At 33.6% G+C, this 16,759-nt stretch overlaps 1 protein-coding gene across 2 annotated transcripts in view; it reads right to left on the minus strand.

Annotated features, from left to right (window-relative positions):
- Positions 1–16,759, minus strand: part of LOC136350654 (lachesin-like) — a 237,078-nt gene that overhangs the window by 7,884 nt on the left and 212,435 nt on the right. For both annotated transcript variants that reach the window (XM_066302609.1, XM_066302608.1), the window contains exons 3-4: positions 3,646–4,011; positions 3,290–3,589 (exon numbers count right to left, since the gene is read on the minus strand). In XM_066302609.1, the coding sequence (XP_066158706.1) occupies positions 3,290–3,589; positions 3,646–4,011 (666 nt within the window). The remainder of the gene's footprint in view (positions 1–3,289; positions 3,590–3,645; positions 4,012–16,759) is intronic.

Genomic DNA, 16,759 nt, shown 5'->3' on the forward strand with positions numbered 1-16,759 from the left:
CATTAATCGCAAGGAGAACACACTGTACATATAAATTAAAATTGATTTATAAACTATAAGGAGATTTCCATCTTCATGTTTCGAAACTGCGCATTCTCAGGAGTTCGTCATTCAGTGTTCTGAATTTATAATTGCAATAAACTACGGCTCTCAAAAAATCATTAGTCATTTTTCTAAATTCTAAAACGATTTGTTACGGTTTATAAATTTTCGTCTTTTTAAAGGAATTTAAACGTGATTTTAAAGTAAGGTATTGAATTTACACCAACTTCTCCGCTCAATTTTTTTTCATTTTTAGATCCATCCAGTATGATCCCAACTTTCAAGGATCATACTCGAGAATATCATCTAATATTTTCACGAATTAAACTCGAATATATCAATTTTGATCGTAAAACTGGCTAAGTTCAGTGACGTAGTTCGATTTTGAGAGTTTTATGAATTTTTAAGTATCAAGTGTGCACCTCTCTTTACGCTGATGTTTTATTGATATCGAAATTTGTCTGGTGTGATCCGATTATTCAAGATTCAAACTCGAAACTATTAGCTTTAATAGAAACAGTTTTAATCTTACAAATGTTCCAGAAGTTTTAAATCATTAGGTTTCCAAATCGGTTCTCACTTATTTTTTAACCATGGTAAATATCCTCCAGCCCGATCCTGATTTTGGAGAAACAACTCTGATAATGAAGGTTTTTAAGAGCCCAAAGTTTTAATTGTAGTTTTCCATGCGAAGAGCTAATGGACAATTTATGCTTTTTTTTTTTTAAGATAGAAGTTAGTATGTTTCTAATTCGGACATAAAAAGCAGAATCTACTTATTGTACCTCTTTTGAATTATAACTTTTTAGGTTTAATTGATTTCATTTTAGTTGTATTTTAAAACTTGAAAAAGGTTACTAACATAGACTTTATGAAAATATTTTCTTGTGATATTTATGAATTAGTTCTAATTGGTGGATATAGTTTCAAAGCTATTAATGTTTTTTAATAATTTCGTAAATTTTCTTTTGATTATAGTTTTAGGCCTATTACACCTCCTAGTCAGACAGATTTTTCAAAATAACTATATTTGGTAAAAATATGGACACTATAAAACTAGATAGACCAACAATCTTTAGCAATCGTGAGAATAATGTGTTTTCAATGTGCTAAAATAACTTTAAATCAAGCAAATTAGATCCTATATTAACCTTAAAGGAGTCAATTGCTGTACTGGAGATATTGGAGCGTATTTCAAGGTTACCTTTCTCGTGGAAATTTTCAGAAAAATTTAAAACACTTGAGATGCTATTTTTCACTTATGTCTACCAACTTGAATCCTATCGTGTTGCTAAGTAACTCAATTACAGTCCTGAAAGAACTCTCTTTAGAAATTTTCAGTTAGTAGAAAACTTGTTTTACAAAAGTTTGAAAACTCCTGTCCTGCATCAGTCTGATATCATCTAATGGATTTCACTGCAAGTGTTTTAAACTTTCACGAGAAAGAGCCTTGTGGTTTGATAACATTATCATACATCACTAGATTAACATAAATTGTGAAAAATAAACATGATTGGTTTACAATTACAATTATTGAACATAGTGTTTTAAACCACCTCTTGTGTGAAACATGCCGAACGCTCATCCAGCCGCACTGATTTCATTAATTTAATTTAGGTTGTAAGCATTTACAAATATCATTTTAGGTCCAGTTAACAGGACCGCCATTTTATTTAATGAATGCAATACGTGTTTGCGGAGTCGTTATTGTTAACGGTTTAACCGGGGCATATCCATATAGATAAAATGCTTAAGTATCGTGAAGCTGTAAACAATCTCTCGTCTGCTAGTGGCATCAAACACAGGGAACGAATATCGGAAATCCACGCTCTTAAAATATGCGAATAAAGATTTATATAACTATAAAATAGGAAACTGGGACACAAGGGGTGCAGGATATTAAAACGGCTTCGAAAATATGGACGCAAATAAAACTAGAATTCATTTGCGCTGAAACACCATGAAATAATAATAAAGCGTCTCTTTGAAAATAATTCGGGTAATGAAACTCGGGTCGAACGTTCACAAAATCAAATAGTTTCCCTTCCAATGATGGATTTTGTCCCGTTATTATTATCTATTTGAAGATCAGAAATATCCGTTAAAATTGGTTTTGTTTTTGTTATGCTATGTTATCAGTTGCAAAGACGAAACTTCGCTTCAATCTATGTATGTACCTTAAAATATTTTTAATTTCCCTACATCTTTCGGCTACTTTTGGTGCACAACACGAACTTTTCACATTTCGCTAATAAGGCACGTAGTTTAGGATATCTTGCTTGCAAGTGATAGCTGACCCAGACTAAAACTGCTAAAAATATCTGAATAAAAACATTTTAGTTTTCGGGGTTGCAACTTTATCTGGGGCAACTACAATCCTTGAACAATAGAGCCGAACAAATTATATTCACATGTGAACTGACCGTTACGCTAAGTCCGTCTGTCAAAAATCATGGCATATTCATTTGATAAGTCAATAAAGGTAGCCGCGTTATCAGGGATCTAAAGCAATTATATGCAGGCAAGTGGCACTTCGGGCTCCACCCTAAAATACGCCCCTGCATTTTAACTAGTAGAAAACACGACAACAAAATTTATGTCCTGACCAATTTGATATTCGGATTAAGGGATAAGGGTTGATTTTTAAGTATATGGTGGGATCATAAAGTGAAATCTTGGGCAGTAAGGCCGGCAATATTGATCCTGAATAAAATAATTGGGATTCCTGAAGACCTGGAAATACATTTTAGATCACTTTCAAAATTATTAAACTAAATATTAATATTATCGAAGAAACTAATAAAGATATCAGAAAGCTTTTTTTACTTATTTGACTTTAAGTTAAAACACTAATAGATATTCCCTTGATGCTATAATAGGCATTATTTAGAACGTTGACAGTTTTAATGTAAGATAATGTTACCGTAAACTCTTGCTTAGATAGCAAAAAATGCTAATACTATTAGCGTTTCCGTTTGCATTTTAACAGTGCGTATCCTCAGACGCTAATTAACCTTACAGTATTTTCCTGAAGGCATACTCGAAAACTTTCCAGTACACTCCATTTATGTAGGGTTATAGAGCTCCTCGAGATGATACTTTGATATATTTTTATGCTAATTTATGCACATATCTCACAAAGACATAATTTGTCCAAGTTAAAGAAAATGCAACACAATGTCAATTATAAAATGATCAACTAACCCCTTGACTGATAGGTAGGTGTGAATTTTTTTCCAAAACTTACCATTTAAAACATGGAGGAGAACTGAGGAGGAATCGAGATTCGACGGACTGCAAGTGTAGTTCCCAGAATCTTCAGGGTTCGTGTAGTGGATAATGAGGGTGCTTACAGTAGTATCAGCTCCTTCTCTTTCTGCCCTAATGTCCACCGCGTTTTTATCGTATGTCAACACTCGTTCCCCGTCATGGTACCAAAATATATATGAAGGTTCTTCTAGCGATTGCGTTATTACGCACTTCAGCTGAACGCTGCTTCCCATTTTAACGAACATGTCTGGCTCTCCAGTGATTTCAATTTTTGGTACTGAAACCAAACCGTCAAATAGTTTCTTTTAATCATCTTAGGACGTAAATACTTACTAACAACATTAAGGGTAATAAAATGACTCATTTTAGGCTCAGTGCTAACTTGGCACTCATATTGTCCTGCGTCTCTGGCTTGAACGTATTTGACCTGTAAGGTCCAGGTGTCGGCAGTCTCGACTGGGAAAGCTTGAAATCTATCATCAGCAATAAAAGTAAATTTATCTACAGTTAGAATGTGAGCATCTCTTTTCCTGATCCAGGAAACCGATTTGTTGCCCAATTGCTTCACTTTACATGGCAGGTATGCGTGTGTGCCCAATTGGGTTGTAATATTCGTTGGAGCACTTGAGTCGAAGTATGGACCTGTGTATAACCCTGCGTACCTTTTCACTGCGTGAGCTGCTTCACCTCCTGACAGCACTGAAAAAAAAATTATATTTAATAATTTTAGTTCTACCTCTAAATAGGATATACAGAAACGATATGAACGACATTACGAAATCGAAACTAAAAGTACAGTTGAATTAAAATTGATATAATCAAATTTTCACTGAATGCAATTGATTTTTATGGCTGAAGATAGCGAATTCAATTGATTATAAACATTGACAAAAGAAAGTAAATAATTGAAGAAATTAAGATAAAATGAGATTTGGTTTTGCGGCATGAGTGATATTTAACATATGGAAGAAATAGATTAAAAACTTGCCCATGCTTGAGCAGAGTGACTATAAAATCACTTTTGGCAAGTTCGTAAGAGTAGTTGCTCATTGAAGTAAGTGCCCATTTCCGTCTGAAACAAGCGCATCTTATTCTATTCCATTAATTTTGAGTCATATTTTAAAACCAAATCTAACTTTTTGCTTAATTTCTAACTAATCATTCTTTTTCGAGATGGATAAAAAAAGACTACTATAGCTGTAGTATTGCCTCGATATACAGCGTCCAAATTAGTCGAAAGTAAATGATGAGAATATGGTTCGATGCAAAAACAAACGTCGGTGTATAGTGGCACAACTAAAAGTAGGTACCACTTTGCTTTACAAGTTTTAAATTAAAGTTTAAAAAACATAAAAGCCGGGAATTTAAAAAAATCAAAATATTAGCATTTTTTAAGATTGAAATTTTTAGTGTTTACGCAGAAGTATGTACGAGGAATATGAAGTAAGTAATAAAATTACAGGATCGAAATTACAAAGCTTATTTTATATTCGTTGTATTTGCTTCCGCGTAAACATAACAAATTTCAAACTTAAAATATTTCTCGCCGAAAATAAATTCTCTATTCCATTAAACTATTTGTTCACTTGTTCCTGAAGTCCTGAAACATACTTACAAATTTACTGTTAATGGTTCATATTTATGATATACTGGTTGGTATGAGAATGTGTGTAATATAATTACATAATATCAAACAAATATTTTAATGGTAAAATAGATGGTATGATACCTTCAATGAAAGGTCTCTCATCATATGTAATCCTGCATACGCCTGGAAAATTTCAGCAAAGAGGGTTAGCTCAACGCACATAGCGTGTCAACAAATATTTAAAATTTCTTATATTTAATAATAATTGTCAATTTTCACGACAAGGGAAAATAAATTCATACAAAAATCATTACTAGGTCAACGTAAATATTTCTACACTCTGACAGGTGATTACCATTACCATTAGGCGAATTTATCAACCAAAAATTAAACTTGAATTAAATCAAAACAACAAAAGTATTGCTTAAGAGTTCCAAAATTGTCGGGTGTCAAAGATATTTGGAGATTCTATAAACGACTTTTTTAACGTGTTAATTTATTTGGTATCATTTTGTCTGAAACTTGCAGATTTTAGCAGTCATTAAAGCGAAGTGGCTTGTAGTTTTCGATAGTTATTAAATATGCTTTCCCACGATACCCGATGACAATAGAGAAGAAAAGGAGACAACACTCCAACTGAGCAAACTTAAACAATTCCAAATTCTCTACTTCTCCACTTCAGAGGGTATTTCAGCTACAATTACTTTCCGTCTAATGCGCCCTATTATATCTGATACAATGCAAGCCAGAACACTTTATGACAGCTCGCATTAAATAGCTTCTTTAAAAAGTTTTTAAATGTATATTTGATACTTTGATGTTGATGGATTTGTTACATATGGCGTTGAGATAATCCATTTAGAATATTTTTAATAACGTGAGCTCAGCCTTGATGGATTTTTGATCCTTTGTTTCGGGCAATATGAGAAGGTTTAAACTGTAAACACCTGCTGGGATTGATGATAGGTGTCCTGATGTAGTTGTATGTTTGCCATGTGTGGCGGGTTTGGATATTTAAATCTTCATGCAAAAATACTTGCTTACATAAATTAATTTGTTTTGTATAATAAAACAGGTGCACGTTGAAATGTTTATGCAAAATTTCATTACTACCAGAGAATTTCATTACGGCCAGAACACGTTACATAACATTTTATATTTTGCATTTTTAATCAGCTGTACAAAGATAACTTCCCGTGATTTATACGTGTATATTTCGGGCATATGCAAATGTTAGAAATTTATGCAGAACACCATCCGAGCCGCAAATAAATCGAAATTTTACCGCACTGGAACTCCATTAAATGTTATTTTTGCCTAATTATTTTATCAATAATTAGGCAAAACTAATACACGCATAATATTAAAAGCACCATTCGAACAATATAATAATAAGCAGCTTTTATAAAGAGCATTAAATAATTCATTGTTTTTTGCCATTAAATATATGCTTTTCAATGTTTCACCGTTCGGGCATAACATTATTATGAAAATCCATTAATTAACACTAGTTAAGTCCTAATCTAGCCAGGGCAACTATTTATTTTAAGCCGACATAAATTAGCCCCTGCCATAAAACAGTATTGATGACCGATTTAGATTTTAGCACTTGCTCAAGAATGTCATGGCACATAACCAGTTTATGGCTGCAGCAAATTTGATTGGCACATTTGGTGCAATATTTACGATACTATGAAATTTTAAGTGGCCCTCGGAACGGCGTGAAAATTAAATTGGAGCTTTAGGGAAGCGGCGAAATATCCCTGTAATTCGACCCTTTCGGCGTGACTCACTCACGCAACGACAGAATATTATTTTTCCGAGAGTCAGCGCAAAAAAAGACAGATATGCTTTTTTATGAGCGAACTGTAAAACGCTCAGAACTTTAAGACACAAATCAATTTATGGATGAACATTTTCTGGGCCTAATTTTACACTTTTGAGCGTATCGAATGCCGCCTCGTAATGTGATAACTTCGAGAAAATTACGAACCAATTTGTGTAGCAGATACGCGATGCTACGCGATGCTACGCGACAAAATTCGCGAAATAACACCATGATATTATTTGTACTCGACAGCGTTTTACTCATGATAATGTTATGATAAAAGGTTGGTAATTAAACTTGTAATTAACCTACCCTACACGGTAAAGTGAGTGGAGTGACGTAGTCCTCACGTGACGATCTTTGATACGCGAATGAACACCATTTTCCTTTCACTTTTTTCTTTGGCAATGCAGCTTCATCGCATACTTGAAGTTGTTTTGAAATGATTTTCACTCCATTCCCAGTCAAAACCAAACTAACTGAATGTGACACATTTAATAGGAATAAATCTCGATTCAGGCCAGCCGAAAAAGTCAGTAAACTGCGGATTCCTTGATGTGGTCTAATACAATTGAGATTTTGGAAATCCACCATCGCTGTCAAACTACAAGCCACAAATGTTAATTGAACGCTTTAAACGCTTTCAGAATCGACGGATCCCTGGACAGAATCAATTGTTGTTTGATTATAAAACCTTTTTGCAAATTCTGCAGATGCTAGAAGGTTAATAATACGAATGTTAATAATAGATAAATAGTACAGTGTAAATACATTTATTAAACTGGAACCTAGAACCTCCCTTTCAAGGGAGGTGGAACGCTGTTTTTACTGCCATCTATGTAAGCGTCCTCCGGTTTTCCTGAGCATCAAAGAAAATGTGCAGTTTGCGTGAAGTTAATCATAAACTGACCAAATATTACAGAATCATAAAACCAGCCAGTTATATAGGGTGGGTACTGTTAGAGCTACTCATTCTAATTTGAATCTTTGAAACAGTAATGGTGGCAGATTTGGTTCGATGGGGAATAAGTTGTGTAATTTAGGGCCCTGTTAGAATTTGTTTTGAAAATCGAAACATCGATAGGTTTTAGAAAGTTATTGCAAAATTATTAAAAAGGTGCATTTTCTTTTTGTGTAAATATCTACTTAATGATCGCAATTAGATCAAAATATCAAATAGAAAAAATGCGTTTCTAAGCTTCAGGAGATGTAAAAAGATGGAATGTCGAGGGTGAAATTCGATTAAGATTATTGCGATTTGTGCTATTGTAACCGGTTGATTCGTATCTAGCTATGTTCGTCGTAATAAATGAAGTTATGGGTTTTACACATCCCAGAATATCCACGGATTTGTTAGAATCTCAGGTATTGAAAAGTGTGATGATACAAAATTTTTATTAGCGTAGCTTTCCTTTTAATCTGGACCCAGCTCCAGACATCAAAAATAAAAGCTGGAAATCTAAACAGGAGTGGCTAAAGGACTCTTTGACTTTTGACGATGCTGTGAAAGCTAATTTCATTATATGCAAACTAACAGTTGTCAGTTACTGGCTCTAATCTCGTTCGAAAAAGAAAAACTCCTTTGATGATGAAAATTGTGAAGTAAAGAAAATACTTGTTCCAATTAGAGTGGTGTGTAATATATGGAAGGTTGTTGCTTTTTTAGCCAGGCAGCATTTAAATGCCAGTGGATTAAGGCAGTAGTTCGCTAAAATTAATCATCGTCTGTTTGTGCCGAGTGTGGATTAAGGTGGATTTAGAAATGAAGTTGTTAAATTGATGAAAATGTATCTTAGTAATTGCGTTGCATTAGTATTACGCAAGATCTCTTTAGTATCTTTCATTTGACATGTTGTTAAGTGGCGTCCATTTTATGGTTTTACCCTCGTAGAACGCTAAATTTTATTCCAATGGGGCTCTCCTAGGGAGATACTTTATGGCTTTAAGAGATATGTTTGGTTTTCCATGTTAATCCTGTTTAAACTTGATTAGGCAGCTGCTCTGCATAATGTCGGCTTTAGCCCATGTAACACTATCGATCTCATTTTAGGTTAATTAAATGTTGTGCCTACCAATGGAGAGCCGTTAAGTATCTTCTGAAAACTTGGTGTCATTTTCAAATCAAATGAAACTTTCCAAGTTATCTTTCAAAGAAAGCTTTAGTTTCAGATACATTGTGTATAATAAATTTTGATGAAATGAGACGCATAGTAAACACAACTTCAAACTAAAACCGAACTTTCAGACATACACATACCATGAAAACCTTCAGAAAATACATATAAGCTCTTCCGAAGTTTTCCACTTATACTCAATTATTTTTTATGGCAACATATTGAATGCCAGATCTCGATATGGAAACGAATTATATAGTACCGAGGGGATGCATAATGTTATTTTCTTTTAAAAAAGGGTCCTACGGAGAGTAACACTTTGTAAAAATATCGCTCGGGTATGAATTATGAAAAGGAATTTTCAGCCGGGGATCTTAAGGAACATTTCTATTTTATCAGACCCTATTTAAATTATTATTTCCGGTGAATATTTGCAGTATATATGTATGTACTTACTTCGAACTTACAAATGTTTAATAGATAAATTCTCCTAATGATTTGTACTTTTCACAAGCAACCTACTAATCAACTGTATTGATAATTATAAATGGGAATAAATTTAAATTCCAGCATTTATGTGGAAAAGTTGGGGAACTGTTAGATAAATTTCAACGTTTTTCAAGAGTCGTTTTTCATTTGTGGAGACGGCTAATTTTAAATTCATCTATACATTTTCAAGAACTCAACTGTCGTTTGAAAAATAGTAACATGTAGGTCAGAAATATGCTCAAATGATTTTTGCTTCACTTAACGTATTAGAATTCTACCATAGCTACAGGGTGAGTACGAACTAGGGTTAAAGTTTATAAGAGCCGATTTCTCGATATTAAAAAAAGTTTCTAAAACTTTTTCCGAAAAGTTGTTGTGTGTGCTGTTGGTTAGAATTTTCTACCGCTTATTATAATCAAATAATAGCTTATGACGGCAGTACAATATTTGTCAAGAATGTTTGTGGTTGCTCTGGCCATTTGAAAAGAATACAGCGTAAACCAGTTTTTGTGGCCCTTTTTAAGTAGCCTCAATTCGCACAAGGGATATTTTTAGATCGAACTTTATATGGACTTTTCTGAATGGCTCGAGTTGAAAAATTCACTCGTAAAAAATTTAAACTTAATTATGACCCACCGTAAGTACAGACATTAAAACATTAAAATATAGATTATTATTTGTTTTTTTTTTATGTTGTGCATTTTTAATTGTTTTAAAGGTCATTGCCTATTTAAAATGAAGGGAAACATTTTCAAATATTTACAATGGAGTGAACGTAATATATAAAAGAGGGAAATAAACCAAACAATATTATGAAGGCACACCGTTTTACTACGTTGTCTTTAGTCACGAACGCCCGTAGAAAAAATAAAAAAGCTCTCCTATTAAAATTTTTCCTTTCAACCCACGAGATCATGCGATGACAAGAATATTTTACGTGCCCTAACATAATGTTTAATATCAGTATGATGTTTTGCTAGAAAGAACAAAAGCTTGCGCTCTTATTACTTTTATCTCTCATAGAGAGAATAAACTTGATACACAAAATTCTACTTACTTTTATTTTGCCACGCAAGCTAAAATTGTAAATTGTTTTATTAAAAATGGGGTTGAGAACAGTGGGAGCCAGCAATATTTTATTCCCTTCTGAGATCTCGGGTTCTTTTTTTAATAACGCTCCTTGCACGATTTATCCAAGAAGTACCAGTCGTTAATGAATATGTTTTCATCCTTAACAATCTCACTATAAACACTTTAATTAGGTTTTTGACAAACTTATTCGGGAGGGGTTGTAAAACGTGTTACATTTAACATACTTGTTAAATGTAAAAACTTAAATTGGATTTCCGGAGCTAAAGCCTCGATGAGCGACATATCCCCAAGTTTTTACGTTTTGATATTTGACAATATAATCACCTAAAAAGACCTTCGCCGATATACCGCCATCTTTGATTTGGTAAGTTTTTTAATTAAAGACGCCGACTAGACAATTTAAAAGTTTGAAAGGTTGTAATAAAACATTCTCCTTTGTGTCTCAGAGAAACTTTTCTTGCTCTTTTATCTATGTGTTTTCAGCTAACTGATTTTTCACAATACCTATTATGAAGCTAGAAGAAAAGGAGCACTTGAGCTGTTTAATAAAGGCCACATCAAAAAAGTGCTTTATGAATAATCTGCGACTTCAATAGCAGGTGAGATAAGCAGTTTTTCTTGCATACTCGACGATTTCAAATACGTCTTGGGAACAGCCGATTTGTCATGAAAAGTGAAAAAACTCATTGAAACCCTTCAAGTTACATCCCTTTCTTACCTATATCCCGCGGAATTGAATACAACATAAAAAATCCAAATCTGCTTTTTCCCTGTCTGAGAGTTTTATAAATATTTAAAGATATTTTTACATTCGAACAAATATTTGATCTTGCTACTTAGGATGATGTTTTGTCAACAATATGAGAGACTTATTTACTTATGATGTTTCTTTTTTGGATATGTCAGATATCAAGCCAAATTAAATCTTCACGAGAGACCGGAAATATAATCTGCTTTGCCTCTAGGATTGACAACATTTGATTCGGTCTTTACATGAGACAAGAAATAATGTATTATACTACCAGCGCACGAAATCTTACTCATTTTCTACGAATATTTTCACATTCGCAGGATATGGTCATTTTTTGCAAGTTGTATACTATTATTTTTCAACGACTATAATAATTTGTGGAAAAAAGCAATATATTTCTCAAAAGTCGATACAGGTGTCACTAAAATGGTCATTCGACAGCTGATTTTTATTGTTTTGTTTGTTGCTATCAGTATGATGCCGAGGGACAAAAAACTATTTCTTAAATCCTTCTAAAGTAGTTCCAAAGTGTATTCTAATGTAATTAATCAGAATTTCTTGATATTTATGTCAATTGTCTTGGAATCCACTAAAATGGTGAATAGGTGAATACCTGTCTTTGGATACCAGGGTTTTATTTAAAAAAGAAAGCTTTAATTTTGAAAACAGTTATTCTAATTTTATTTATAATAAAAGATATAACTATGTTTGTTGAAGCTTTAATAATCCTCATAAATCTGAACATTGTTATTTAATGAGTCCCTAAAGTAATTATGGGCCCTGAAAGAAAGCCCTAACCTATATTTTTTGCGGTAATTCTGACGTCGCTTGAAGTACAAAAGAGCAAAAGGTAAAGAGATTAGACAAACAATGGGAAAGATATGAGGGATAAAATAACAGCATCTTTTGTCCTTTGGATGTTCTGCAGGGACACTTTAGCTTTACTAAACCGGGAAAATGAAGTGAGAAAGATAGGCAAGGGTGGAGGAAATATTTCAAAATGTATCCCCTTGAATTTAGATTTCATAATTCATTAAGATATGATTCACCGCTCCTTCATAAGAAAAACTCTTAATCCCAGCAGTTTAAGTGATTTTCCGGTAAATTACCTTGGTGAGGCACTTAGCTTTAAGTATATATTTAGAGGTCGACCCACTTTGGCAGATATTGGAAATAATTTAGCGCAAGCTGTTAGTCTGATATCATCGTATTACAATACACGCTCTATGATAGATGGATCTGAACAGGGCTTTGCCAGATCGGTTCGACATTTTCTGACAACATGACGTCACTGAATACTAAACATCGATTGAACAGAGGCGGTGCGACCCAGACAGCGGCAGATTCAATTAAACCTCCATAAATCCAACTGAATATAAAAAGTTACGGAGAAGTTCTAAACAACCGAAGTGAAATGCTGAAATCGCATGAGAATTCCCTGAAAATTGAAACAATTTATTTCCAGACGGAATGTTCTAATTTGATGTAATAAAAATAAAACTAAATGTAGTTTCAAACAAACCAACAAACTCCTGAGGTATACATGGATTAGACATAATTCAGTCGATACGGATACATGTCACTTAAAAGACTATTAGAGGTTCGAGAACCAAATGACGAAATTTACAGCGAGGGGAATTCAGCCAAGAGCCCGATATTTTTGAGGAATAAAAGATCTTTACGCAATATCTACATTTCAACCCTACGCACTGCGGCTGATGGCAGTCAAAGAAATCGAGCCAGCAGCTTGGTTGGGAACGGCAGTATTTTAGGGAAGAAAGTCATAAAGCCAACTGCCGTTACAGCAAAAAGTAACCCATATTCCTTTTATTGACGCTCATGAAATGGTCGATTAATCTTCCTGAACTCTAATTACTATCGATAGAGCGTTCCTTTCACGCATTTACTTATGGGGAGAGTAAACTTTTTCCACCTCTTTTATATTTATGAAACGGACCAAATTTAGGGCAAACTTTTATTTTTTCTCTCTCCAAGTTCTCCTACGGTTTGATAATATACGGACCGCCACTGTTTTGGTTAAAATGCACCGAGAAAGCATCTGGTAAACGCGACTACACCACTAAGCTAATGCCTTTCTCTCGTTGCAAATGAGCAACGTCCACTCCAGTTTTCCTCTGCCGATGCCACACGATTTTCTAGATATATAGCAGATACACTCCCATGCATTTAAAACACCATAGGGTCGATTTTATTGGTCAAGGTGATGGGCTGTTTTTGATTCATTTCAGGTTTGAGGCTTTAGGTTGGACGCCTATTTCTTTTATACGAGCTATATTCTTTGTTTAAGATTGAGATTTCGTTTTGTTATGGGAGAGCTATTGACCTTGATACTATGTGACGCAGGAATATATGTATATCATACTGAACCATCACCTCAGTCCTGGAGCTTTGGAAGATGAAGCTTGGAGGTGCTCTTATTTTAGAAACAAAAAAAATATATATATTTTTTTATTTTTGGGCGAGATTTTCTTAAAGGGAGGATTCCGAAAGCGTGAAAATAGAAATAAAACTTATCTTACGGTTACTCACAAAACTGACCGTATGTAGAGCAAAAATTAATAAAATGATCATATGCCAATATTTCTACGCTTTTTTGCTTTATAGAAGTTAATATATTCACTGCAAATGTGAGTATAGAAAATATGCTAGAAAATAAACTTACAAAAATAGTTCCAATTCAATAAAAATAAATAACAAAACAACAATAAGTGAAAAATGTAGGCACAAAATAAACCGTACGCGGTATCATATTCTTTTTTATTTTGGCTGTAAATATTTATTAAAACATTTTTTTTTTGCAAATTCCTTCGAGACTAATGAGTTAAGTCTAAAATCATTTAATAGTTTTATTTATTTCATGAATTTGTTAGAAATGGCAAATAAAAGAGTGCAAACCGACATCACGACGCGCTAATTAATGATAAAGCTTTATTGTACCGGAAAAACAATATGAGAAATTGGTAATTTAACAGGAAGGACACATTCGACAGTACAGCGGATAATAATCAAATATCTTTGTCAAGAATTAGTACAAGACACGTCTGGAAGAGGACGAAAATAAATGCTATCTGAAAAGGATGAACGATTTATGGTATGAGAACTAAAGATTAATCCAAAGAAAAGTGTCCCTAACTTAACAAAAGAAGAATCCCAGAGAATCTGTAAACCTGTGTCAACTGAAACAATAAGAAGAGTTCTAAAAATTAGCAATTTTAAAGGAAGAATACTAAGAAAGGAACACCTTATATTAAAAATTTTGCAAGAAAGTATGTAGAAAAAAGTGTTGAGTTTTGGAATACCGCCTTTTTCACAGACGAAACGAAAATAAACTTGTTTGAATCGGATGGAAGACAAATCGTATGGAGGAAATCAAATACATAGCCGCGGAATAGAAATATAAAAAAAAAATAAAACACAAAGTTGGATTATTAATGTTATGGTGTGCTATGGGAATGAATGGTACCGGCAACATACACCAAATTAAGGGAATAATGGATAAAAAAATATATCTACCTTGATATTTTAAGAGCCAACTTGCAACCATCAGTAGAGCAATTGAACATACTGAGAATGTTTTATTTCTACCAGACCAATGATCTAAAGCACACCGTTGGCATTGTAAAGCTTTGGTTAACACATAATGTGCCAAAATTATTAAATTCTTTACCTCAATCGCCAGATTTCAACCCAATTGAAAATTTGTGGCAAATTTAAAAAAATGAAGTGCAAATTGCTGTAACTGCAGCAATTTAGATAAATTTAAAACAAAATTGTTTTTAACGTATGGGAAAAATATTTCTTCGGATATGACTAGAAAGTTAGTAGGATCGATGACACGCTGCCTGAAGGCCATAATTAAGGCGAAGGAGGGTGTCACTAAGTATTAAATACTAGATGTTAATTTTATCTTTAAACTACTTCAAATAAATGATTATATGATATATACATTTATATTCGTACGGTTAATTTTGTGCCTACATTTTCCGCTTATTGTTGTTTGTTATTTATTTTCATTGAATAGGAACTATTGTTGTAACATATATTCTATACTAATATTTGCAATGAATATATTATCTTCTGTAAAATAAAAAAAAGCGTAGAAATATTGACTTATGACTATTTTATTCATTTTTACCCTATGTACCGTCAATTTTGTGAGTAACTGTATACGTCAGAAGCTAAAAAAATATTAAAATCTGATTTACCTGGGCTTAGGGTGCTCATCGCTGTGATTAATAACATGTGTTTATAAGCAATTTCGGGAAGAATTCCCGAGTAATCGGTGGTGATCCTTTGATTTGGGCTAACACTAGACCTCTTCCCTTCCATTCCATTTAGAGACGATGAAAATTGAAATATTACATAGGTGCGGTTTCTTTTATAGGCGTCTAGTACCTTAATTGATACATTCTTTCCTTGTTTCACTCACGGATTTATGTATGGACAGAACCTATAAACTTGAAGTAGCAAAAACGTATCACTCGTCAGCCCGAAATAACGTCAAATTCCGTCCAGCCAACAATTATCTGCAATAATTCCATACTCTTTGGATGTTGTATATATCCATAGGGTTGATTGTAAAGAGGATTGAATTTCAGTACATAACGGAATCATTTAACAGCAACACCATTATAAAAAACACTCTCCAAAATTGAACGTTTGTGCTGTCGGGAAATTATGTGATACCAGCCCTTGCACACATATTAATAAGAGCGGAGTTTTATTTAGTACTAATATTTGTTATTTTGTCCAGTACAAGACCCGCATTCCGACTGTTTCACTTCATAGGATTTTCATTAAGCGATTGCGAGTGCTCCATGAGCAAACTTCAAGTGCATCATAGCCCCATAATACATACCTATTAAGTGGAGTAGTCGCCAAATTGGTCATGTTAACTAAGTAGCCATTTCGCTGCTCAAATGCAGCGTGTAGCACAAGCTCACATAATGGCACTATTCATGCCGTATTTAAAGGCACATCCATCTTTCCTGTCCCGGATATTTTTCAGAAGTGCTTTTATTCCGTGAAATAGGTGATGAATCATTCTTTGTTAGTCTTTTAATTAGTAACTCTTAAAGTGTCGATCTAAAGCAAACTTGTGACCTAATAAGGAAAGATTTAAAGCACACCACTGACATAGACAGTAATAATTCACGTCTAAGTCCAACTCAAATAGAGCGCACTTAAATACCCCATTCACGCTGACCACTTAGCTTACATAGCTGCTTCAGCTTATGAAAATGTCAGAAGTGAAAATCCTTACGACACTCGCAGTGCTATTTATTTTCGTAAGTCAGATTCAGCATTCTAATACAAACCACTGCCTTACAGCTTTGCTGCACTGTAATATATTTATACTGGGGAAAAAAGCACCATACGGGGTTAGTGTGTATGAACCATTCACGTCGTTTTTTAGTCGTTTATCTGCGTCACTTCCTGGTGAAATATAGACCACTGCCCTATTTATCTTTCGCAATTACAATTTATTTTTTAAGCAAACTGGTCCTTGTGCTAGTTTTATTAAATAACTTATGAAAGTATAGAGATTTAGAGGTTGTCATGTA

The sequence above is a fragment of the Euwallacea fornicatus genome, chromosome 3 (genome assembly GCF_040115645.1).
Source record: "Euwallacea fornicatus isolate EFF26 chromosome 3, ASM4011564v1, whole genome shotgun sequence".
NCBI classification, from domain to species: domain Eukaryota; kingdom Metazoa; phylum Arthropoda; class Insecta; order Coleoptera; family Curculionidae; genus Euwallacea; species Euwallacea fornicatus.